General features: G+C 38.0%; 1 protein-coding gene across 1 annotated transcript in view; it reads right to left on the reverse strand.

The window, feature by feature from the left end:
* Window positions 1-373: 373 nt before the first annotated feature.
* The window catches only part of MRPS5 (mitochondrial ribosomal protein S5), a 36,354-nt gene continuing 8,786 nt past the window's right edge, over window positions 374-27,941 (reverse strand). Inside the window, exons 3-11 of the mRNA XM_081945916.1 lie at window positions 27,585-27,710; window positions 24,047-24,280; window positions 22,811-22,845; window positions 11,520-11,610; window positions 9,806-9,852; window positions 8,004-8,061; window positions 3,554-3,616; window positions 2,248-2,384; window positions 374-944 (exon numbers count right to left, since the gene is read on the reverse strand). Of these exons, the coding sequence (XP_081802042.1) occupies window positions 723-944; window positions 2,248-2,384; window positions 3,554-3,616; window positions 8,004-8,061; window positions 9,806-9,852; window positions 11,520-11,610; window positions 22,811-22,845; window positions 24,047-24,280; window positions 27,585-27,710 (1,013 nt within the window). The 3' untranslated portion in view covers window positions 374-722. The remainder of the gene's footprint in view (window positions 945-2,247; window positions 2,385-3,553; window positions 3,617-8,003; window positions 8,062-9,805; window positions 9,853-11,519; window positions 11,611-22,810; window positions 22,846-24,046; window positions 24,281-27,584; window positions 27,711-27,941) is intronic.

Consider the following 27,941-nt stretch of genomic DNA (forward strand, 5'->3'; position numbering starts at 1 on the left):
AGTTCTATCCTACTATTAACCTAGACAACTTTTTGTTCCATCACCAAAAAGGATGCAATGTTTTTATATATGTTTGGAAGTGGTGGGTGTAAGTTTTAAGATTGCTGATATCACTGAAGTCTTATACTATGACAAATGATTTCTTCTATTATCTCAGAACTTCCTACATTGTTTAAAACTGCTCTTTAGGGTTTCAATCCTATTCTTCTCAGCCCTGAAATTGTACCTGCAGCTTTCTGCAACCAATATGCCTCCTCTATCACAATGACGAATGTGGCAAGGAATTATCCAAAACTTGTTAACATTACTGGGACTTCTTCCAATTGTTCCTTTTAGTTCAGTATTGTCCAAGTAGTAATAAAAACCAAATGCATCAAATTACCTCATTTATTAAAAGTCCATGTTTCCTACTTGAACATATAGAGATGAAGCAAAATGAAATTCAATTATAACTTTATTTTTCCATACTGTTGTTATCTTCTCCAGTTATTTGAGGAAAGATTCGTTTTCCTTTACAGCCTGCACGCCACAAAATGATTGCATTTCAAATAGACACCAACTGAAGAAAGTTGGCTACATAGTTTTGAATGACTACATTCTAAGGACTGCAATAATCAAGGCAAGCAGTAATAATTTTTTCACTTCATGTGGAAACAAACATTGCCTTATTATACAATTATGCTGGCTCTTCTTTAATGTTTGTATCTAAATACTGCCCAAATCTACCAAACCGCTCTTTTGACATCAGCCCATCTACTCTTCATTCCCTGTGCTGCCTTCACTTCTTTCCATTCCAGTTTGACATCAAGAGCTACTTCTTCTGATTCAGGATCTTCTCTGACTGGTCCATTAGGCTTTGCAACAACAATGGGCAGCGGGCCACATTCTTCACGGAATTCTACCACATAGAGCTTCTTCTTGTCTGCTAGCTGTCGATGAGTTTCCTGTGGGGATAATTCAAAGAGAGTATTCTAATCTCCAGAAACGCCAATTCATCCGTTTTCAAAATTTAGTAAACCAATAATTTCATAGAAGGTAAAAGCTATCCTTAGCTGCTAGTTTTAACTCTTTAAAAACTTTACTGTTTTTAGTATGAAACATAGTATCCCTTAGCTTCAGCTTTAATTTCAATATTTTAGTATATCAGGAAAGATGGACACAATGGTAAGGAAAGAAAGATGGACACAAAAGTAAGGAAAGGCTGAAAGCCTGAAATGAGGAGAGAAAGTTCAAGATTTGAAAAGTCAAGACATTGAAAGAATAATGCACATGTGAACAGCTTGTTTGTACTGAATTTTCAATCTAGCAATATCTGACAATTCCTAGTTCTCCAAACTAATTCCTAGTTCTTCTTCACACTTCCTAGTTCTTCAAAACTATTTTGCCTATTTCCCATAATAATGTACTGGCATTCTTACTAACAAATGAGATCCGCTGATCGATTTCCACCTTTACAGATTTTCTTGGCATAAAAAATGACTGGAGGTCAGATGAACTGAGATGATTTCACAGACATATGATAATAATGAAAGTAAGCAAGCAACCCAGTCAGAAAGCAAGCTCTACAGAGCACAAATGAAGCTGAATAAAATACAGCAATATTATAAAGCTGGAATTTGTTTGTTTGAAAATCCTTCAATGAATGAAATGAACGTACTCCCCTCACAAAACAAAATTTAGCCGAAAAGAGAGAAGAATGGTAAAAATCAATATATTCCATATAGGAGGACGCAAGTAAATCCATGGCATGTTTCAATAATAATGGATCAGACAGCAGATGAGAGAAAATCTCTACTTGCCCAAAATCCAAGAGAGACTGTCACTCAAGCTGTTAACACTAGGCTACAATAACTTTTTAATTTGGCTTCTGATTGTCATCCTGGGCAAAACCCCTAATTGATTAATTTCATTCACCTTTATATTGCATCAATGTTGCCCTTGTACTGCACCTGACTCAAGTGTCAGCCGTGGCAGTGTTTTTAAGAACAAATACAATCCATCTTTGGATTGTAAAAAACCTTATTTTTAATCAAAATTGGAGAAAATTATCATACTCCACAAACCATGCTTAGGAGATCAAGAAACTATTTTCCGGTATTCACTTTAAATTAATTTGAACATTCCTTCCTTGTACCTTCCCACTGCATTATGGCAAAGCACAGTTCATAAAATATCTTACAATACAGGTCCAAGTTAATATTTTTAACATACTGAGAAGCATATGTTAGTCTCTCACTTAATTTTTACCTGATTAGCTAATCCCTTAAAGAGACACGTGGTGAGATTCAGTATATTGTTCGATCCATAAACCCTGGCATACATGTCTTTAACCCCAATCAGTCTGCAGATTGTGATGATAGCGCGGTGACAACGAAGTCCATACCCTGTGAAAAACAATTTAGTATGATTCAAATAAAAATGGCAATATTATAAACAGCAGCTATTATTAAATTTTTTCAACTTATCTGAGGGCTATATTATTTTAGACTATCTACAATAATGTATTTTTATTAGCAGGTTTGCTAAGTGCTTCAAAAGATGAATTTCTTCCTAATTTCTTCCTAATACAAAAAATGCCTGGTCTGTTGAAATTCACAGCAAAACCTAATTTAATCTCCTTCAGATATTATTCACATGCCTTCTGTTCCTTGTTTGTCTTTTAAATAAACATTTTCTATGTTTATTAATCCGTGTTAATTAGCATGTTTACTTGTTACATTAGCTACATGAAATTTATTTTATTCAGTTTTTGACATACACATATCATCCGTAAAAAAGTAAATGTTGTATTTTTATTTTTAAGACCTTACTATTCATACTCTTCCTAATATTTTGTTTGATATTATTGCAATTAATATTACTATAAGATCAAACAAAATACGTAAGAATGGATATATTTGTTTAGTGTTGTTATTTATTTTAAAAATGTCTACATGAGAAGTCTGCTTAAATGCAATCAATGGAATATTGCTAATACAGGAAGGCAAGCGGCATGTCGGTTGTAAAATGGAATGTAGAATACTTATCTTTGTAGATATTCTACTGTCACTTTCATTGAGAATAATAGTCCTCTTATATTTTCCAACAGAAACTTGTTTCATGAGGTTAGGCTTATAAAGCTTTAAAATTCCAAGTCTGACCAAATGTATTTTATGAAAAAGCTACAAATACAGCTCTTTGTGATTATTTCAACTGCAGGACCAATTGTCACTCAGTGATTGGAGAACAACTGTTTATTTCTCATGACAACAGCAGATGTGCAATTTATTAAATGAGAACGCTCCAGGGAGATAACTATATGAATACTGGACAATACTTTTATCATTGATTCTTCCGCAAGTAAATATTGTGCTGTATGTTACTTTGTGGCTATAATAGACTAAATCCGAGCTGCTATCAAAGAGTTTAAAAAAAATTAAAGCCACTTAATTGAGAAGGTCACTCTAAAGTCCAAACTGGATGAATATTAGCTGACTGAATAAAAAATACTATACATTTTCCCCATAATAGAAATTCCCAATTTTATATGCAAATGCCTTTTTTTTTAACTCACCTTTGTTTTGCTTCTTCATCCGAATTGTCGTTTTCTTAAAAGTGGCTGCAATATCATGATAAACTAAAATAAAAACAAAATATTGCTAAATAAGTATTTTGAATCCTGAATGATTTCAATGCACAATTTTAAGTGTGTTTACCATTTGTTCACAGAAAATCTAATTCCTACACAGAAAGCAATACAGCAGTGGAAATGGAAACATTTTCATTTGTTGAGTGTGTATTGCTTTGAAAGTTGTCTGAAGAGCAATTTGTACAGTGTTTACATCTTTAACTATATGGCACCAGAATGAAAACCAAGTATTGATTTTCTGGTTCTGAATCTTGAGAAAAGACAAAACTTTTGCTTTTCTATTGCTAGGATAGCATAAATAAGAAGGCAGTTTGGGGCAATCCACAAATTGGTGCAATTAATTTATGTTTGTGTGCTTTATCTGAGGTGGCTAATTTAAATGAATCACAGTAGTTAACATGCATAAAAAATCAAGGCATAATCTGAAAGAAAAGGCAAAATAATCCTGCTAAAACTAATCAGATGTTGATAATTTTGGGGATGGGAGAGGAAAGGGCCTAGGGAACTATGAAAGCACCCCCGGCATTTTCTTATGAAATTGGATAAATTCATGCAAAATAATGAATTGGTGTGAGATTTATTTAAAAGAAATAGACCAAATAAAAGAGGAGATGGAGTTGCACTATATATAAGAAATAACTACATCTCTACAGAAATAGAGCACAACAATGATGAGAACTATCTTGAATGCATTTGGGTCAATATTAAAGGTTGTGGGGGAAATGACATTGCCATAGGTCTATACTACAGACCACCCAACCAAGCAGAGGAAGTAGATGAACTTTTTGCTAGTCAGCTAACTAAGGTATGTACGAAGCAACCACAATAGTAATGGGGGATTTTAACTACCCTGACATCAACTGGGAAACAAATTCTGCACCAAGTGGAAGATCCAAAAAATTCCTAACGAACCTAGCAGACAACTTTGTTTCCCAAAAGTAGAGAAGGGAACAAGGGGATTAGCCATATTGGACTTAATTCTCACTAACAGAGAGGAAATGATAGAAGGTGTTGAAGCTACAGGAACCCTGGGGGCAAGTGACCATGCAATTTTGGAATTCAACATTATGCAAACACAAGTAATAGAACAAAGTCAAACTAGAGTCTTGGACTTTAAGAGAGCTAATTTCAATAAACTTAGAGAGCTTGGGAAGAATTCCATGGATGAGAATCCTCAAGGGGAAAACAACTCAAGAAGCTTGGGAAATTTTGAAAAATGAGATTACAAAAGCCAAGTCTAGCACAATACCAATGAAGAAGAAAAATAACAGCTCCCAAAAGAAATCAGCATGGCTGCATAAAGAACTCTCTGACAAACTGAAAGACAAAAAAGATAAGTATAAAAAGTGGAAATAGGGGGAAATAACTAAGGCAGAATATCAGCAAATAGCCCGAGCCTGTAAAGATGAAGTGAGCTAAGTGAGCTAAGGCTCACAATGAAGAAAGGCTTGCTACAAAAGTAAAAAATAACAAAAAAGCTTCTTCCAACATGTTAAAAACAAGAAAAAAGTTAAGGAAACAATTGGTCCATTGCTGGGAGAAAGTGGCAAGAAGGTGACAAGGAACAGGGAGAAAGCAGAACTATTGAACTCATTTTTTGCATCTGTCCTTACACAAAGGGATAAAACAGTCCAACCTATCAAAAACAGCACCACAAAAATCAGATTAGGAACACAAGTTGAAATAGGGAAGAAAATGGTAAGTGAGCACCTGTCTACCCTAGATGAGTTCAAAGCACCAGGACCGGATGGATTACACCCCAGGGTTCTGAAGGAACTGGCAGATGAGATCTCAGAACCACTGAATTATATCTTTTAGAGATCCTGGAGCACCGGGGAACTGCCAGAGGATTGGAAAAGAGCTGATGTGGTTCCCATCTTTAAAAAAAAATAGATCCAGGAAACTACAGACCTATCAGCCTGACCTCAATACCAGGAAAGATTCTGGAAAAGGTAATCAAGCAACGAATTAGCAAACACCTAGAGGTAAACAAAGTAATAGCCAAAAGCCAACATGGGTTTGTCAAAAACAGATCATGCCAGACTAATCTTATTGCATTCTTTGACAAAATTAATGGAGCAGAGGAATGCCATCGATATAGTTTACTTGGACTTCAGTAAGGCATTTGATAAGGTAGACCATAACCTACTACTAGATAAAGTAGAAGAACAGCATCACCACCAGATGGATTTGTAACTGGCTGACCAACCGCACTCAACATGTAGTCCTCAATGGAACTGCATCTACATGGAGGGAAGTATGCAGTAGAGTACCCCAAGGCTGTTTTAGGCCCAGTATTCTTCAACATCTTCATCAATGATTTGGATGAGGGAATAAATAGGGAAGCCATCAAATTTGCAGATGACACCAAGCTGGCAGGAATAGCCAACACTCCAGAAGATAGGCTTAAGATCCAGAAGGAACTTGACAAACTTGAAAATTGGGCGCTATCTAATAAAATGAAATTCAATGGTGAAAAGAGTAAGGTTCCTCATTTAGGCAAGAAAAACGAAATGCACAGGTACAGTATAGGTCAGCGATCGCGAACCTTTTTTGGCTTGCATGCCATAAGCGGGGGAGCGACCCCCCAGCGCACATGCGTGCATTACAGCCCCATTTTTTGCATGCTTTTCCCCCCTTCCCCAGCCTCTAGAGGCTTTATAGGAGCCTGGGGAGTGCGAAAACAGCCTCCCCAGCCCCCCAGAGGCCCTCCGGGGGCTTCAAGAACTTCCCTGAAGCCTCCGGAATGCAAATAAACGGTCCTATGGGCAAAACGGAAGTTTGTGAATGGACTTCCGGTTTGCTTGTAGGGCCCGTTTAAGTCCTCCGGAGCCTTCAGGAGAAAAACAACCCTATGAGCAAACCGGAAGTCACTTCCGGTTTGCTCGTAGGGCCATTTTTAGTCCTTCGGAGCCTTCAGGGAAGCTTCCGGAAGGCCTCAGAAGGCTCCGTACGGCTTAAACCGGCACTATGAGCAAACTGAAAGTCCATTCCTGAATGTCCAGTTTGCCCGAAGGGCTGGGTTTTTGTGCTCCGGAGGCTTTAGGGAAGCTCCTGAAGGCGCCGGGGGGGAGGCTGTTTTTGCCCTCCCTAGGTTCCTATAAAGCCTCTGGAACCTGGGGAGGATGAAAAATGGTTTTAAAAAAGGCTGAAATCAGCCTTGTGTGCCCTGACAAATGGCTCCGCGTGCCACCTGTGGCACGCGTGCCATAGGTTCGCCATCCCAGGTATAGGTGGTACCTTCCTCAATAGTAGCAACTGTGAAAGGGATCTTGGAGTCCAAGTGGACAACCATGTAAATATGAGTCAGCAGTGTGCAGCAGCTGCCAAAAAAGCCAACGCAGTTCTAGGCTGCATCAACAGAGGGATAGAATCAAGATCACGTGAAGTGTTAATACCACTTTATAATGCCTTGGTAAGGCCACACTTGGAATAATGCATTCAGTTTTGGTCGCCACAATGTAGAAAAGATGTGGAGACTCTAGAAAGAGTGCAGAGAAGAGCAACAAAGATGATTAGGGGACTGGAGACTAAAACATATGAAGAATGGTTGCAGGTATGTCTAGTTTAATGAAAAGAAGTACTAGGGGAGACATGATACCCTGTTTCCCTGAAAATAAGACCTCCCTGGATAATAAGCCCGTTTGGGCTTTTGACTGCATGTGCTAAAAAAAGCCCTCCCCCGAAAATAAGCCCTCCCTAAAAATATTGTAACACAGCAGTAGCCATGCTCGCCGCCTCCTGCACCTCAAAAATAATAAGACCTCCCTGAAAATAAGGCCAAGTGCTTATTTCGGGGGGGGGGGGGGGCAAAAGAAAATAAGACCCTGTCTTATTTTTGGGGAAACACGGTACCAGTGTTTCAATATCTCAGGGGTTGCCACAAAGAAGAGGGAGTCAAACTATTCTCCAAGGCACCTGAGGGTAAAACAAGAAACAATGGGTGGAAACTAATCAAGGAGAGAAGCAACTTAGAACTGAGGAGAAATTTCCTGACAGTTAGAACAATTAATCAGTGGAACAGCTTGCCTCCAGAAGTTGTGAATGCCCCAACACTGGAAGTCTTTAAGAAGATGTTGGATAGCCATTTGTCTGAAATGGTATAGGGTTTCCTGCCTAGGCAGGGGGTTGGACTAGAAGACCTCCAAGGTCCCTTCCAACTCTGCTATTGTATTGTATTGTATTGAGATGGAATAAAATAGCTATTCGTTCATGTGGCCAAAAGAAAAGTTTCAGATAGGGCATACTTTTACAAGTTCATGAAACTTGGATTTTCAGATAAAGAGATGGAAGAAATAATCAGTTTTATAATATCTGGGGAAAATACTGCAACTAGCTCACTTTTAAAATTTCAAAATGTATTTCTAATACTTACTTGTATGATCATCATATCTTTCAACATACTGTAAATGGCGAATAGCTTTGTTCTTTGCCTGGGGAAACAACATTATTTTAAAAAACTAGAAATGATTAAGAAAAGGTACCAGCTCAATTCTAAAGTTAAGTCACAGGTCTGATAAAAGAGAAAATATTAAACTTACTTCTGGGTCAATTATAAACTACAATCTGGTACTTATTTCAATTAGAAGAATCAAAATAATAGCTGGAGGTACTGTCTACTGATATTAATATTATTAATATTGTTGTTAATATCTACTCTCTTCTGTGTTGTACTTTTAATAACTTTTATATTTTTAATAATGTTTGTTTTACAATATTTATTTTTTATTTAATTGCTGTATACCACTTAAGTCACTTTTTGTGAGACGGATGACTATTTGCATTTTATAAATAAATAAAACCTACTATACTTAACAAATTCTTCCAGGTTATTTAGTATGAGATGACATTTTAATAATTTGGGTCATAAAATATTATTTTTTGCCAGCTTCCTTGAAGTCCCCAGGAGGCAAAAGCTTCCTCAATCCAGATGCCCAAATAAGGGGCTAAATTTAATCTAGAAGAGTGATATTCAAGAGAAATGTCAAGTCTGAATTAAGGAAACCTTATTATTCTTCGGCTAGAACTTAACGAAAAGATATGAAAAATAATTATGATACTAAAAAACAAAGAAAAGAGATGTTTAATTAATTCATCTGGAAAAATTGACTTGCAAACCTTTTTTTTAAAAGAAAAGGAAAATTAAAATGGTCCGTGAAAAGTTAAAAAAAAATCTCCAAAGAAATTATATTCTTTCCAAAGTCTTAGTTAACTCAAAATAAAAAAGGTTACATGCAGAAAATTAAAAAAGAAAACAGTTGCATGTAGTATTTAAAATTTGTATATATTTGTTGATTTCAATTAGTCATTTTTGAGTATGACCTTGAATTATAAACTGGCTTCAACTGAGAGGCCTGATCAGGTCCTTTTAAACTTTTGATAACCTATTATTTTCATCAAAATATAAACAAATCAGTTTTCTTATAATTTCTTTCCTTCTCCTCTCCCCTCGGTCTAAAAATGTTAAGAGCAATAGGGATTTATTTAGCACAAAGAGAAGCACAAAGTATCTGTGACCTATTGCACTTCACCGTGAATTCAAATGCAAAGCCATGGATTCTGTATACACGACAAACAACATCTTTCAAGTGGATGCTCTTCCCTGACTTTTAAAATTGTGAAATCCTCCAAATCTGCCTTTTGAAAACACATCAATTTGTTCAAAATGATAAAGAGGAGAAAAAGGGATACACTCTGCAGAAGAACCTATCTATCTTTTGAGTGCCCAAGGGCAGCAATGGGAATTGAGTGAATCTTTGCCACAAGTGGCAGCAGTGAATAAGAACATTTCCCCATCTATACCAATGTCAATTCATTGTCCTTATTATTCCATGAATGATGTCTATGGAATTTGTGATGAGAAGGACAGCTGAAGGACAGAGTATTTATTTCGCACACAAGTTCAGTGTCTGCCAAATGCATATAAAAGCAGCAGATAGGAAAGCTTCTTTATCAGAAAACACGGTCTGAGATGCACTATATTGCCAAAAGTATTCACTCACCCATCCACATAATCAGAAGCAGTTGTGAGCGAATTTGGGCAATACAGTGTATTTAACATTTTCCAAATGGATTCAAAGAAGGGTAGAAGCAGACGGTTGTGACTTTATATCTCAAAACCACAGAAGTAAAGACAGACTTTAATAACAATAGATGTTAAGCTTTTGCATTACATACTTTTCTTAGTGCATTCTTCATGTGAGATGCTTTTCCTAGAGCAAAACCTGATAAATACAAATGGGCTGTTAGAAACATCACAAATGGCAACTTGCAAAAAATGGGAAAACTCCTATATATAACACCAATGTTCTTTATATGAGAAGATTCTCACCCCAGGATGCCCATCATCTTGGTTCTTATCTTTTAAACTTTTTATTCTAATTTTAATTGTTTTAAGTACTTTTTAACTTTTTATTTTATTGGAAGCTGCCCAGAGTTTCTGTATTAGTAAGATGGACAGCATAGAAATTCAATACATACTGTATATACATACATTCGCACATATGTTACATTACATACAGTACTAAGGTTTTCCCTTATCTATGTAATATTAAGATTCTATGCCAGTTTCCCCACCCAGAACTAGAACTTTTAAGAGCTGCAAATATATCCAAGTAAAAAGGAAAAGATCTGCCCCCTTCCACTACCCCCAATAAATATGCCCTTGGCTCCTGGATTAATCTAAGGTCCAGTTTTTGTTCAGCAAAACTCTGACTGTCATAAGGTTTTTAATTATATTTTTTGAAAAAATACGATAAATGTTAGCATGTAAAAAATTATAAACGGTAAAGGAATCTAACAGACGAATATGGCTAATTATATTAGCTTTGTTGCTGGGCGGTATTTTCGTTCTGAACATAAATAGGTCCCTGATGCTGAGTTTTACAATCTGGGTTGTGCTGTTGCTACAAAACAGATTATTTCCAAGAAGAATCCTCTTGACAGATTTAGAAAGCTTCCTTCCCTGTTTCTTCAGTCTTTGCCAGATTTAGGCAATACTGTGTTGTTTCTACATTTCTCTCCTAATATAGAACCTCTCTCTCTTTTACTTCTTGGCTGATTAACTCACATACTGCATACATTTAAATTCTACAAGGAGAAATAGGACAAAAGCAAATAATGGGGCTATACCAGGGGTGTCCAAACTTGGGAACTTTAAGACTTGTGGACTTCAACTCCCAGAATTCCCCAGCCAGCCATGCTGGCTGGGGAATTCTGGGAGTTGAAGTCCACAAGTCTTAAAGTTCCCAAGTTTGGACACCCCTGGGCTATACGAAACCAAATGGTAAGAAATAAATGGAAACAACATCACAGGTGAGATGAAAGCTGGAGCTGTCTTCAAAAAATAGAGGGGGGGGGATTTGAAAAGCCTGCTGCTGGCCTGCTACCCCAAAGTTAAAGATAGTTAAAAGCTCATTCATTTGTCTATCCTTCAGTATGTGCTTATATCTGAAGTGCTGGGGGTTAACAGAGAACGCTACGAATAGCATCCCTTTTCAGTCAAGCCTGTTTAACAGAAGCCACAACCACCTTATTACATACAAGGAAACAGTATCAACACTTAATGTGGTTCTCCATCTTTCTGCAGAATAATATTCAGAGAAAGTCCATTGCAATATATGTTTCAAGGTTCAGGATGCCTGTTGAGCCACATCCAATGCTATCATTTCGAAAACCTTAAATTTACTGGGATCTTTTGCATCTCAGCACGAGTCTGGATAGTTAGAGCAGACAAGCTTTTTGTGCTCTTCTCCAATTCTAAAAGATGCCTGCCTGATGCAATATCCCCCAAATGTCAATGCATTCAACAAAAGGGAATTTCTACCTCTATTGGAAGGGATTAGTTATAGCTTCCACGCTTTGACTCATCTATTGGAGGACAATTACTTACCAGCAGATCCTCTTCCATTGCCAACAGCCACAAGGGCCCTCATGGATCTTTTTCGGCCTTCGTTTGAAGTCATGTTAAATACAGATCTTAGCTGAAGGAAAAGGTAGCAATTATTCAATTGGATTAGACCGATTGAGTAACATATATTCTTATTTTTTAAACATGAACAAAGAATTGTGATTTTTTCCCCTCCTCTCCCAATGGGAGGGAAGCTATTCATTTGAGAAGCAAAAACTGCAAGATTATTATACTGTTTTTCTGAGGTAGAGATGAGATCAGGGATCCCAGGTGCTCTCTGAGCTTGGTTGTTTTCTTGCAGAGTTTCATTACCCAAACTAGAGATAATGAAACGTCTGCAAGAAAATGTATAGGCTGCCCTAACTGACAAGAGTTCTAGGCAGGGTACAAGGAAGTCACACACAAAGAAAAAAGGAATACAACACAGACCTGACTAAAAGCTATAACAATATTTTTTTTCAAAATCCCATTGGTCACTAATGACTAATTGCCCTAATGGCCAAGTGCCTCAACTACCAAAGAAAGTAATAATGGTAAGAAAAACCAATTCCAAAGGTGTCAAAATGTTGCCTGTCTCTATTGGATTGGCACTGTTATTATATATAACCTGTATTAACATCATCTAATACATGATGGCAAACCTATGGCATAGAGCCTTCTATGTGGGCCTGTGCGCTGTCGCCAGCTGTTCCTCTGGGTTCTGGCGCATGCATGCACCTCCAGTTTTGGCACTTGGTGCCCAAAAGGTTAGCCATCATGTCAGTAGATGGTTTTTCATAGTGTGTCACACAGAACCTAAGGTTCAACAAGACCTTTGACTAGGTTCCATGAGAGAGTAAATATTAAAAAAAATCATCTAAATGTAGCCAATTTTCCACCACTAATTTTTGCCTCTTAATGAGGGATTCTGGAGACTAAAAAAAAAACCCCTAACAAGTACCTGACAGGATTTAAACTTTTTTGCACTACTGGACCATATGGATGTTTTAAATGTTTTCAAATATTCTTTTACAGACGGCCCTTGACTTACAACCATTCGTTAGTGACCATTCCAAGTTACAATGGCACCGAAAAAAATGACTTATCACCAGTTTTCGCACTTATGACAGTTGTAGCATCCCCATAATCAAAATGGGGACGCTTAGCAACTGGCTCATATTTATGATTTTTGCAGTGTCCCTGGGTCATGGGATCATCTTTTGCAACCTTTGCAACCAAGGAAAAAAAAAAAAAAGGGGGGGGACCCAGATTCACTTAACAACTTCGTTATTGACTGAACTACTGCAGTGATTCAATTAACTACCCTGTCAAGAAAGGTTGCAAAATGTCACGAAAATTTTGCACAATGTCTAACTGTTAACATGAATAAAGTAGAGCTTGTACATGCATTCTTATGCAAAAAAGGGAATCTTTAAGGAGAAAAGAGCCACATATAGGTGATTTGCAAGATATGCCCTCTGCAGTAAGCAAACCTTGGGTCAACAGAAATTTGCAAGGTATGTTTCTTAAGCTCATACACTGATTTATGGGAGGAAAATGTATGGCTTTCATATTATCAGAAAATATGTCTCAAGAACCACTGCTCTAAGATTATGCTCCAACTTCCCAACTCTGGATTAAACATCCATTGAACCAAGTGTTCAATGTTCACTATGAATAATGCTAATCAAGACTTTTTATTAAATCAGGATTGAAAGATTAGCACATTCTAACTAAAAGTAGATATGGCTGCTATAGACTGAGAGAACACAATTTCATGGACTGCCCGGTATTTCTTAAAAAATGTGTGAAATGTTGCATTCGTATTAGACTGCAGATAAACTGGGGGATGAAAAGGCAGGAGAGCAAGGCTCCTTTCTTCCTTTTCCAGCAGATGGCAAAAGCAGCACATTGAAACAAGTCAACCAGGAAGTGATTGTCTTTAAAAAAAACAAAAACTACCCACGCCAGCTGTTTTTGTGCAGCTGAGAAAGAAAATGTGCCCGGTCACCCATCACAATCACAGCTATCACATCTCCCTCAAAATTCCAGAGAAACTTTTCAAGCTTGGTCACGTGTACAGGCAGCCATGGACTGGCACTGCTTTTTTCCGTTCACTGAGCACTGGCAATTAGTTCGCTTCCTTCCCCTTTGTAGAAAAAGAAAATAGCTCATAATTGCCTTGCTAAGAAATTTAATATTCTTACAGATATGAAAAAAAAAAGTCTCTACTTCGGCTTCGGTGCTATCATGTCCTTGAGAATGCAGGTAACTCCATGCTAAACACAATCACTCAGGAGTCCAATACCAAGATTTTTACTTAGCAAATTTGATTAGAATGTACACCTTAAGGAACGGATGATGTAAAAGAACATGGTTGCACACAGATGTATGTGTAAAAGGTAAGGGAGAATCACAAGTACACGGGTTACATCCAGGTTGCTACAGAACAGCAACTTTCAACTTCAGCAACTTTAAGATGCGCGGATTTCAACTCCCAGGATTCCTCAACCAACACTTTCCTAGACAATGAACAGAAGGATAAAGCCACAGTACTGTGTTTTCTTTTTAAAGACTGCTCTACTCTGTTAAGTAACTAGAATTGTAAAACATGCTAATAGATGTATTTAATCCCTCTACAACTGCTAACTTGTCAGTCAAAGCAAAAGTTATTTCAATAGTAACAAACATCACTTCTTAACTCAAAGCTCAATATAGGAAACTTTAATAGCATTACTGTTAGATATTAAAGAGACATCAGGGAAAAACCCTCTTTCAGGTTCTCTCTTCCAGGTAATGTGGAAGTGTAGCCTTAAATCATGTGCACCAGTTGTGACCTGATGAGATGGGAGGATCAAAGAAAATATATCGAGAGATATAAAATATGCTCAGTATAGATAAATGTAATGATAGGCAAAATCTGTAATCTCAGAATATAGCTGTTAAAGCAGAAATATCATGAGCTACTCTATGCTGTTATAGAACAGTAACAGAAATCAAAATGCCAAGGAATCTCAGCTTAAGGACTATTAAGAAAATAATCATTGAAAGCATAGCAAAGTCTATAGTTACATAGATCACCAGTAGGAAGCAGGGGTATAATTCAGCAGGTTCTGGAGAACCAGTAGTGGAAAATTCTGAGTAGTTAAGAGAACCGGCAAATACCACATCTGGCTGGCCCCAGAGTGGGGTGGGAATGGAAATTTGGAAATATCCTTCCCCCAGGAGTGGGGAAGGAATGGGGATTTTGCAGTATCCTTCCCCGGCCACGGCCACCAAGCCAAGCCCACAGAACCGGCAGTAAAAAAATTTGAATTTCACCACTGGTAGGCAGTACATAATAAGTTTCATTTCATATTGCATGAGATTTGGAAGAAATATGTACTTAAACTTCACTTTTATGGGTTTCAAACTAGAAATTGAACTCCTGAACCACTGTACTACATTTATAAGCTTCCTATATTGCTCAGCAATATAGGACGGGATGTGTTGCCTTTAGTATATACCATTCCACATCTTTAGAAAACTTCTCATTTACCTTTGAACAAAATCCCAAGGGAAGCATTAAGTATTGCTATTATGGCACAAGCTTAAGGTCAAAACAACATCTCTTAATGCTGGACTTAAGGGCAGGCCAAATACCCTTCACCATAAATTACTTGTGTACAAAGAAAAGTCTGAGGGTGAAGTCTTAGACAAAAGCTAGGAAGCTATTAACAAACGCAACATCCAATATGCAGATATTTACTATCCTGTTGCATCAGCAAGACAGATTAATCAGTGTTTTCAGAAGGGTACCATTAGGATTCATTGTTCATAAAATACTAGTAATGCTGCTTTGGCATCTTTGTTCAAAAAGCAGTTTCTTCTACAGTATAATTAATTTTCAGGAAAATGCTGATTAGCGTAGGCCAACAGTCAAGCACTCTTTAGAACCATTCCCCTTATTAACAGAAATGGAAACAAAAGTAACAAAGGGAACTATATAATCATATAAAAATCCCCCACCATTAATTATTCCATGGTGCCATTTCTGTTTGACTTACTATTCTATTATTTTATCATTACATGTTGATATAACTTGTGCATTTTTGATACAATTTGATATACAATTTAGAGTTGATATATACAGTTGTGTTTTGTTAGGGTCTGTCAAATTTTCTGTATCTTGCCAAGAATGGTTTTTGTTGATTAATGGCCAAACAAATGTTTTAAATAGATAGATCTTAAATATTAATGAGAATATACATATATTACAATACTGTAGTGTTGCTTGATATATTATGAAAGTGTGTGGATTGCTAATCACTTGTTGTAATGCTAACTTATTATTTGGTGCTTTAATGTTGCTGCCCTCAAAAGAAAACACACATTTGCAGAATGATCGCAAAACACTATGAAAGTGGGAAGGGGAGGACACAAAATTACAACTATTTTTATACTGCTTATAATTTAAAACTTCCTCCTCTTCAATGAAAAACATAAGCTTAACAATTACATTCTGAATTGTTTGCTAGTCCTTCTCAACTGTATAAGAGTGACTCAATATTTAAATCATTAGTTGCAAGATTTTAAGATTTTTGTGAGAAAAGTACATTCATCTTAACTGACAAAACCTCAGCAGCAGTTTTCAAAAACCTTATTCTTCAAGTGTTTTCTGACAACACTAATAAATTTAAATCAATGCAACTCTGAATTAAGTTACTGCAAGGCTAAACATTTTCTAGTACGATGGTTTCAGATTCTTTCTCCCGATGTAATCTGCTTGATTTGTTGCATTTATTTAATATTAAATGTTAAGCATTTGTGTTTTGATCCTTTACATTGTTGTAAATAGCTCCTTGCTTCTATTATATTTGAAAATCAGCCTTCCATTACTAATGCATCTTTATTTCTTGGAATGAGTACAGGTAGTGTACTAATTAGTGACTGGGTACTTAATGACAGTTCCAAGTTACGATGGGCCTCCCCAGAGCTACATATGATCTGGCTCTGGAATTTCAATAGCTGCAACCCCCCACTACAGCTACGTGATCACATTTTAAGTGCTTGGCAACCAGCTTGAATTTACTGATTTTTGCAATGTTCGCAATCATTTGACCGTGATTTTCAGCATTTTTGCTGGTTTTCAGAATTTCCTTCTGCTTTCCAGCAAAAAAAAAAAAAAAAAAAAAAAAAAATGCCCATTGAAGAAAATGAATTTCTTTAACGACTGTGGCATTAGCTTACAACCACTGCAAAAAATGTTGTACAATTGGGCAGGATCGCATTATGACCCACTGAAAGATGCCATGACTTTACAACTGTAATTCTGAGCTCGACTACCATCAAACACTATCTGTAACACATTCATTTAAAAACTGAAGTAGTCTCATAGGACAGCAATCAAGATACCATTTTAAAATTGAAACAAAAATATGATGCTCTTTCCTTTAAAGAGTATTAAAATAAAATTTAAATTTCACAGTTCATTACAATTAATTTAATCCCATAGCCAAATCCCAAATAGTTTGTTCAAATGCACTTGTGACCCATCTTCATCTATTTCTCTTAATGGCTTGATCTGTATTTGGTTGTGAGCTTTTTGGCGCTCTAAAATCTTTGGATGGAAAACAAGCAGCTGTTGAGTTGCCTGTGGCATTAAGGGCTTAACATGAAATTCTTTGCCCTAATTTCCTCTAATCTTTTTGCTGAGACATCCCAAGCTCTGCTTTCATAATTTGGCTAGTAGAAACATATTCATTCAAATTATGAATGGCCTCAAAAGAATGGATGCATTTTCTAGTCTCTCTCTTAAGAATCTTAATTTTTGTCTCGTAACATTACCTAGGCCTTGTGTCCATGGAGATAGTATTGAAAATCTGACAGACACTTTGCTATGATCTGTGCCTGGATGCTATCTACTTTTGAAATAGCAAGCTGCCTCAAGCTGTATATAGCATGTGTCTGCCACCACTTGAACATATGCTCAAAAATCTCAGTGACAGAGCACATGCTTTGCGTTCAGTTATCTCAAGTTTAATCCTTGGCTTTTTCTATTAAAAAAGCAGCAGAGTTTTTTTTCTTTTAAAAGTCCCACTGCTACTATTAATCACATTTCTAGAGACACTAGACCAAAGTTCTGGTGTAGTGTAAGAGGAGTCCTTTGTTCTTTCATGCTCCACAAGGCACCTTGATTTTGGTGGCAATCCTAACAGGAAAAAAAATGAAGACGCTGAACGGTTTCTTTAGTTCTATCTTCACAGAAAAAAACCAGGGAGATGCCGAAGCCGAGCACTTGCTCCAAGAAGGGAATCAAGACATGACCGAGATGTACAAAATTATGCAAAGTGTGGATAAAGTGGAGGAGGAGAAGCTATTCGAACCAGAAACCACCCAATGAAAGTGAATCCTGAAACAATCAGGACAAAGAGATTTTATTGTATGCAGTGTGAAATTAAATTTTGGAATTCACTGTGAGATATGGTGCTTGCTGGCTTTAAAAAGGGTTAACCAATTAATATAAATTAAGGGCCATTAGCCTTGAGGGTAGTGTGATTGCTTCAGAAGACCATCTGCTAGGAGACTAGTGGACTACCTTGTGCAGTTGACTGACCACTATGAGAACAAGCTACTGGACTAGATGGACCAGGGATCTGCTGCAGCAGAACACTACGTACGTTCTTGCTTGCATATATGTACTTGTATTTATGTGTACATGGTCAAATGATATTAGAAGCCCCTCAAAAAACAACTTTATTATACCTTCCAAAGGATTTGGTGGATTCTATTCTTTTTTTCCTTTCTGAGCAGCAGATTTTGCTAACGCAACAAAAGATTTTATACAATACTGATGATCAGACCAAAGGCACTTTCAGTACTTGATTTAGATCTGAGATATGCAAAGCTTTCAACCTAACTATTTTAATGGTACAGTCCTAGGGTTAAAACTACTGTCAGGCCTGCAGTTATATTCCTTTTAAGGATCTTTGGCCTGCCACACTCTCTATTATTCATTATGCTGTTTCATTAGTGTAGTAGTTGGGAGGGGGGAATAGAAAGGAGTAGAATTGTGGAATGTGTTGTTGTCATTCTTTTCTAGAAGCCCAAGGTCATCTTTTGTCTCAGCACCTCTGCACCTGACCGGAACCAGCTGGGTGGAGATGCCAGCGTGGGCGAAGAAGATTGGACCATGTGATGGATTTATGGGTGTGGGGATAAGATCATGAACTTTCAACTGGGTGGAATCCCAGGAAGCTTTAGATTTGGGATTCCACAGCTTGTGCCAACATGTCTGTCTTATTAAATTGGAACTTTAAGGATAGCTCTGCCTTGGACTCTGATTTAATTCTGCATGATATTTGGAACGCTGACAGCTACCTGATGTCAAAGGAAAATCTGCTGATTGAGAGAAGAGTTCATAAACAGAACAATTTAAGACTGATACCTTTTCTCTCCATGCTCCCATTACACATAAGGCTAAATTCCACACATAGATTCTTCTCCGTTTGGCATCTTACATTACTTTAAAGATAGAGAAAGCAAGCAACGGTATGGACTGAGACAACCTTCAAATGTATTTGGGTCTGTGGCATCCAGCATGATGTAGTGTATTAGAAATAAAATAACTTCCGGATAATTACAAATTAATATTTAGCCTGTTCATTTTTTCAACCCTTTACATAAGAGATGGGTTGCTGCTGGTTCGGCCTGGATTGGCCGAACCGGTAGTAGCAGAGGCGGGAGGCTCCGCCCATCTGCACGCTTATGTGCGAGCATGCATGGGAGCGCGCTCGAACCGGTAGTAAAAAAATTAGCAACCCAACTCTGCTTTACATGTTGATTAAAATAAAGAAGAGGGGAAAAATTTATTGTAGGATCTAAACCCAGGGTTTTTTGTTTCTCCCAAACATTTCAGAATAAAAATAAGCAGTCACTGCAATGTTGGGCACACTGCCAATGGAATGCAATTGACGATAACTACGAGCCAAGATTGAACAAGGGACAGTGAAAATAATTTTAAAAAGACTTGCATGAGCATTTTTTCCCTCAGAGGACCACCAAGTCAGATACTGTATATAATTTAAAAATCCCCCTTGATATCAATGGAAGTGGGCGGGGGATTTATATGAAAAATCACACCTGCATTGGTATCACAGACATTTCTTGCAAGGCATAGTTACTTAAAGTATATGTGTTGGCCTTTTTCCCTTCCAACTTGTTCCCTCCCATCGGAAGAAAGCAAAGCTGACCACAAACTTTGCTTGATCTACCTTAGTAAATATATAAACTTGGAGAAAGGATCAGGGACCATGACCACAGTGTATAAAATCACAGGTAGACAATGAAAGAAGTGGGCAGAGGAATTTTTTTCTCCCTTCTCAATAGGTTCTCCAATAAAGCTAAGAAGATTTGGGACAGAATCATTCCTTCAATGCTACATTAATTACCACAGAATGTGTTGATGGCCACTGATTTGGGTTAGGTCTAGAAGGAAATTGGATCCATTCACAAAGGATAGGTCTATCTAATATGAAACTAAAAGCCAACTATGGGAAAAACAAGAACAGGTTTTTTTTCCAGCTCCTGCTTCTGAGCCTACTCTACTCACCCACCCACCTTCCCATGGCTATTATTAAAAGCAAATCAATAGTCTTTGATGGTCTTTGGCTGGTTCCACCAAGGACTCTTGCCTTTTTATAGCACTTTTATTCTAGTCTACTTTTTCTTTCACAATTTTATTAAAGCCCATGCTTTTATTCCCTTTGTTGCATTGGAGGAGGAATAAAAAAGTGAGATAAGAATTTCTTGATATTTAAAACACCTGACCATGAGACAAATGGTCAAGAAGAGAAAAGGGTGTCAAGTGCAAAGAAATCATAACCAGCCTATTAACTGCTAGCCTCAGCATGATCAAGATTGAAGGTAGGAAAAGATACGGCTGCTTTAAGGAATTGCAAACAGTTGACATAGTTATACTCCCGCATACTCCAGTGCACTTCTTGAAGCCTGAATTTTATTAGTCCTAATAATTATGTTTCTTCAGAATGAAGGACCTAAATTAGAGTATTAAATTCTCTTGAATATCAAGTACATTTATAAAGCTGGTAAAACATCCTAGCATTGTTTAAAAGTTTTAAAAAAAATGTAACACACAGAATTATAATTTAATTTACTAGAATAAATAACTCTACCAAGTAACAAGAAATCAAACTGAAATGCTAGTAGAAAAGTTTTAACATTAGATCCAGTTGTCTGCTAACTATCATACATGGTTAATTACATATATTGGGTCTGGATGGCGGAGAACAAATCCTAACAAATATTTCAGAAAGGTTTAGGAAAGTTGCATTGTGTTTTATAGATTCTGAAGCATAAGCCTTATTCTTTATATATATATATATATAAATTTAAAAAGAGCTGCTGGTAGCAAGAGTACTTTACTTTTATGGACACGTGGAAGTGTCTGGATACTCTGTAGACATTAAGAGGGATATTGCAGTATGTCTGACTGCAATATCCCTCTTAATAATGATCTTGGGTTGGCCTCAACATAAAAAATAGCTCATAAATCTCTATTTTAGTTACTTCAATAGATGGACAGAGATAATTAGTGTAATGTATAATGCCTCAAAATTCTAAAAATAATTTTGACTATTGTAGTTTTACATGGAGAAAGTATCCAATATGGATGGGTATAGGTAGAGATGAAAGGAAATTTGTTAGATGTATGTATGCATCTAATCTGTACTTCTCAGAATAATACATGAATTAAAAAGCAATTCTACTTTAGTCTTCACAATTGTCTGAATTTTGTATTGCAGTTCTCTAATAAAAATGTAGATGGAGAGGGAAATGCACACCGTGCAGTTCACAAATTGTTATGCTGATTTTTAATTTAAAAAATAGTGAGCTGCTGCAAAACTAGGTGGATAAAAGGTTTGTAAGCCCAAGTAAGTATATTGATCTGTCTTGAGGAATATGTAAAGTATCAGCAAAGGCTATGTAAACAACAATCCATGAATGAATTATAATAAGGTTATAAACAATCAAGATTCTGACATCAGACAAAATAATGGGACCACTGGAGAAGAAGATAAGATGTGGTCATTTCCAAAATTCTGGTTGTTGTAATGCTGGGAAATTTACAAGGCAACTTTGCTGGGCATTTGCTTCCTGTTTAATTGAAATCTGAATTATGTGAAGGATGAGAGCGAATGCTACAAAAGGGGTATGAGTTAAAGTGAAGAGTAACCATGCAACACATTTAGAAAGAGAAAAGAACAGGAAATCAGAACTGCAAGAACATAATCCCAAATCCAAATTCACTCAGTATCATATCACATTTATTACATCTAATGAATAAAAAATTATTCATAAGGAAAATAAAAGAATCTAATGTTTTTCAAGAGCAGAAAGACAAAAAGTGATCCTGACCCCACTTTATATAATTTTATTCTGGCATACTTTTGGTTTGGATAGAATCCAGATTAATTGAAGAAGAGTCTGTCTCTATGTCTATTTCACTTTCATGTGATTAACCTAACAGTTAACTTTATTAGTTTTTCAAAATTGATTAGAAATATCCTCTATTTAAAAAATGCTGTCTTCAAATTATGATCTTAGTTTTTACCCTGTTTCCCTGAAAACAAGACCTCCCTGGATAATAAGCCCAATCGGGCTTTTGAGCGCATGCGCTAAAATAAGCTCTCCCCCCAAAATAAGCCCCACTGAAAATATTGCAACACAGTAGCAGCCATGAGGTGACCACGTTCGCCTCCTCCTGCACCTCAAAAATAAGGCCAATAAGGGTCAAAAGAAAATAAGACCCTGTCTTATTTTTGGGGAAACACGGTATTGACTTTAATGCAATCAATTTTTTTTAAAAAAAAAACCCAGCACATTTTACCTTGCATACATTATTTCAGAATCCATTGATCTGACAAATTCTTGTTTTATAGACCTGGCCAGCACAACAGGTGACTCATCAACAACCTTTTATAACCTGCTGATGGTTTTTCAAGTCAATACATTCACTGCCATTGCCCCAAAAGACACCCTGCCAAGCGCCTCCAATGTCTCTAGGCTTCACTGTCATTTTGCTAGCTGTTAAACAGCTGATTGGTGCACCAGATGTTCTTTTGTGGCTTGCAATAATTTTTAATTTATTAATGGGGTCCTTTCTCCTCTACAAGTTGCACAGGCCTGCTACAGGGCTAATATTAAAGGAATAAAATTCACATTGGATTTTAAACCTTGCTTTTTCTATTTAAAGACACTTAAACTTACATTTTTAATTTAAAAAACCCTCTTACCTCAAGTACTCTGCTATCAAAATCTTCAAATGTTTCTGTCAGTTAAGGAGACATGAATCAGTGTTATACTGCACATACAATATTCATATTATTTTCTAAGAACAATTATGGTGCATCTCATCACAATCAGACCTCTGTGGGATCAAGTCATGAGGAGTACCCTAAATTATACAGATGTTGGAATTGGCCTTCAAGGAATCATTTGATGACCTACCCATAGTGGTACATCAATGGCCTTGTTCCAAGTGAATGTCGTTGTTTCTTTAACTTAGGACAAATATGAACCAGTCCACGCAGAAATAATAGAACACTAATGAAGTGGAACATCTAATCCATAAGGGATGAAATTGCCTCAAGAACAATAGCCATTTGTGAAATGCAAATGGAAGTATGAAAAGAAGGAGTAAGACTACAGACTTTGTTTTGTCCTTTTAATTTTTTTAGAGTGACAAAATGTAATTAAGCAGCACCAAATTATAAAGCAAACAGATGACAACCATTTTACTTAAATTAATTCTGAAATGCCTTATTCACCTGACTAAGCATTACTCGAATAAGCAATCATGCGTAGATTCAGATTGCATTTAAACTAAACAGAAACAGCCAGGCTATAAATGCTCACTTTTACTGTGCCAACACTACAACAGGATGTTTAGGAATGAGAAAACAATTAACGTTTCTAACTATATTCTAGTTTCTCAGTAAATTCATTTTCAGGCAAATTATATTGAGCCAATTTCACTGAAATTCTCTCTGCTTTGGGTGTTCAATTCTTCTTACAGTCAGTGGGGAAATGGTGAATTTGTAGCCAGAATTCATTAACGCTACAAGATGCTAATTTGAATTTCTGGACAGTTCACAACTTTAAATTCCCATTAACAACTTGGAATAATATGCCAATTGAGCTATATTCTGAATCTTTTCCAAGGTGTTTTAATAAATATTTTCCGTTATTAGATATGATCAAAATCTACATAGTAAATATGTAGCCTGAAATAATACTATGGAATATTACATGTATCTTCCCATCCTTTCTTAAGATAGTATTAGCAAGGAAACAATTTCTCCCCAAAACTAGTTTCTGTTTGTTTGTTTGTGTGTGTGATATCTATTCTTCTACATGGCTTTCCATTTATGTATATTGCTTGGTATAAGCAGTATACACAGATTATGAAACCACCAAACAAATCTTGTTTCTAGAGAACAAAATGTTCATTCTTTCCATAATTATCTCACCTCCATTGGGACCAGGATCAGGAGGTCCTAAACTGACACCTCCCCAGGATCGTCCAGTCCAGCCTCTCTCCTTCTTAACCCGTATTCTCCTTCTTTTGTCTAGTTGCTTTTGTTCCTCAGCTTTTGCTAACTGCAAAGCCTTCTGCTCTTCTTCATCTCTCTGGGAAATGCTTTGAACTTTTCCAGATACCATCAATGGAGCATTGAGGCCAGGCCAAAGGAAACCAATTTTTCCTGAACACATCAACACAGAAACAATTACAACTTAAACAAATACCCCTGTCATAGATATTATTTAGCATACTACCAATCCACACTTCCACAGCAAATACCAAAAATCATAAAATGATTTTTTGCACTTTTATATGTACAGCTTTTCATGGCATCTTAAGGTAGATTAAAACTGTAAAATGTGGCAGCCAATTTTGGCTAACCAGAACTTCCAAAAGTTTAACTGTTCTTAATAAGATAGAGAGAGAATCCAACTATATAGAACTTATGATTGAAAGTGAGTCCATATTTTTACATACAGTATCTTCCTCTCTTCCAACTTGGAATCAATTATTTTCAAGTAGAAAACATATTTCCTGAAATAAATTCTGATTATCACTCTCTGGCTATTTTTAGCATCCCAAGGAAATCATTATAAATACACTATTACCGTGATGGCGAACCTATGGCACGCGTGCCACAGGCGGCACGTGGAGCCCTTTTTGCTGGCACGCAAGCAGTTGCCCAGCTCAGACCCACTGCACATGCCCGCGCCTCCCACCAGCCAGATGATTTTTGAGTGCCTGGTGTCAGTAGGAGACACGTGTGAATGTGTGGTGAGTAGAGGGAGGTCGCAGGTAAATGAGTGGGGGGAGGGGGGAGAGCGTGCATTCAGGGGGGTGGGGGGAGCAGCACAACTCTCCCATGCCCCATTTTTGGGGCTTCTCCACCCCACCCCCAGGCATGCGTGGGAAACCCTTGCTTTGGTTCTAGCAGACCTCCCTGTGAAGCCTCCTGGCACCAAAGATGGGGATGGCTTTGGCTCTCTCCTAAAGGGAGAAGTTCAGCACTCAACCTTGACTTGAAGTGGGGAGCCGCTCCGGATTTTCATTCCCCAAATGAGTTTGCCCCACTCAAAGGGATGGGGGGAGGCCAAAAAGAGAGCGCCAAAGCCATCCCCAAGCTGAAATATTCCAACCGCTATGAATCACATGTTCCCGTCGAAAGAGATTGGGAGTTCTCCCTCCCATTCCATTGCAGAAGAAGTGGCCAGACGGGCGGGCTCTCTCAGCTGCTGCTGGGTTAGCATAACTCTCTAAAAAGCTGGCTTGCCCCTTCTTCCCACCGCCGAGGGGGAATCGCCGAGAAAGGGGCCAGGAAGGTGGCGGCGCTTGGCTGCAGGCGCATTTGCAAGCTGCCTGAAGTTGAGCCAGCCGTTTTCTGGAAAGAGGGAAGGGGGGACAATGGCCATAGCTCCTTCATGCTTTTTTCCATTCGACCTTTTCCCTTCCTGGGTGTGCATGTGCTTCCTAAGTGACTTTGGCTTGAAAAATGGAAGCAGGCGAGATCTCCACTGGCTTCTTTCAAGTGATTTTGGTCATTAAGATGGGCCATGATCAGCTTTTCTTGCCCATTTCCTCTGCCTTAAAGGGTGACGTGGATGTGTACACGTGTGTGCGCTCACGCATAAATGCAGTTATTTGAGCTCGGCAGTAATAGCGCACAGGGTGCACAACTTTCCAGAAAAAGCCCCCCCTCCTTCTTGCTCTTCTCTGGACCTGCATCATCAGATGGCCGGCTCAACTTCAGGCAGCTTGCAAACGCACCTGCAGCCAAGCGCCGCCACTTTCCTGGCCCCTTTCTCAGCGATTCTCACTCGGGGGTGGGAAGAAGAGGCAAGCCGGCTTTTTAGAGAGTTATCCTCACCCAGCAGCGGCTGACAGAGCCCGCCCACCTGGCTACCTCTCCTGCAATGGAATGGAAAGCTGCCTGAAGTTGAGCCAGCCATCTAGCGATGCAGGTCCAGGGAAGAGCAAGGAGGGGGGGTGTTTTCTGGAAAGGGGAGGGGGGACAACAACAATCGCTCCTTCAGTGCTTCCATCCTTCTGCTCCTTCCCCTAGCCATGTTGGACTTGCTTGCCTTCAACCACACTTTGTTATGCTGTTTGTTTTCATTTAGCTGCCATTCCAGCACTTCAAAGTCCAACATGGCTAGGGGAAGGAGCAGTGGGAGGGGCAGCTGGCCACCCAGCAGCAAATGCTGCCTTGCTCCCTTGAGCGCCAGAGCCAGCCGGTCACTCTTGCCTTTCCCCCTGCCGCTGCAGCTTCCCTTCTGGGGCAGCAGAGCTGCACAGGAGGAATGCCAGAGAGAGAAAAGGAAGGATTAGGAATCCTTGTGCACACGGCTGCCACCTCTTCTTTACCATCCCCCTCCCTCTGCCAAATTTGGAGTGAGTTTCAAGTGGTTTGTGGAGTGGGGGAGAGGCGAGGCCCCAGAATAGCAGCAGCATGGAAGCATGTGCGCTAGGTGTGCGCATGTGCATGGGGAAAGATTCATGGGGGGTCCGAGCATGCGCAGAGGCCGGACACTGCATTATGGGTGCTGGCACATGGGAGTGTTGGTGTGCACGTGCGCGCATACTTTCGGCACGCAACAAGAAAAAGGTTAGCCATCACTGCACTATTATTATGTGGATCCTGCAATAAGAAATTGCAGTACATCTCATCTCCTAAGCGAAGTCTTTCTGCTGGGTTTCAGCAGTAATTCCTTCCATACATGGTTGACTCTATTACAGTATTAGGTGGAGTGAAGCCACAATTTACCTCAGGCAGCAGATGCTTGGGCGTCTGGAAAAGATAGCAGTGATAACTTCCACATACTATTATTGTTTCCCAGACATAGCTTACTACTCCAAAAAGATAGCTATCTCCTCCGTGTCAGCTATCTTTATCTCCCAAACTATCACTTTACTATTTGGGGGATTTTCTTTTCCAATTAATTAACATTTGGCAAGAGCTGGAATTATCTTTATAAATAACTCAAGGCAATAAACATACTTAATGCTCCCTTCTTCTATTTCCCCCCCCCAAACAACAACTTTGTCAGTTGGGCTCAGAAAGACTGATTGACCCAAAGTCACTCAGTTGGTTTTCATGCCTGAGGTGGGATTAGAAACTCAGTTTTCTGATTTTTAGCCTTGTGCTTTTGATCACTGGCACCCTTACATTTTTACGTTGTTATATTATAATCCCTTATATTTCTACCTCCTTTACATTATTATTAAAAAACCCACCCTCCTGAAAGTTTTGTATTGTTTTCAATGTTTGTTTGTGTTAATTTTGGTATTTGGATTTTTAGAGGTAATGTGTACATTAAGATTACATTAAAGGGAAGTATAATGGCATTTTTTTAAACCCCTATTCTTTCAAATTTCTTAGGGCCCCGATTTAACTCATACTGTATCATATCAGCATCCAAATTCAGTATTAGTTGGACTGATTTGAGTAATTAGTCCCTTCAGGACTCTTCATTGTGTCATAAGTTTACCTTCGCCAAGGACCTGGCCTCTATTGAGATCCTTTGTTCTTTTCCGTTTGCCTCGCTTGCCTCTCCCTTTCCTTCCACCTGCAGTATTCTCGGCTGCAACTCCTTTCCAGAGTTGGTGGGCTGTCACTGTTACAAAACAGACGTGTGTAAGTTGTCCAAATCATAATATATTTTAACAGCAGTTCAAATGAAGAAAGAAGTCTATGCTATTTACTTTTAAGCCAGCTATACCTCAAGCAAAATATACCTCAAACAGCTGCTAAGATGGGCTTGCAGTACAGAATTTACTGGAGTTAACACCAAATGCATAGGATAACATAAAAACATAATGACTTGTTGCTTGGAGGTTGAGTCATG

This window comes from Natrix helvetica (assembly GCF_964273705.1).
Source record: "Natrix helvetica genome assembly, chromosome: 2".
Classification (NCBI taxonomy): Eukaryota; Metazoa; Chordata; class Lepidosauria; order Squamata; family Natricidae; genus Natrix; species Natrix helvetica.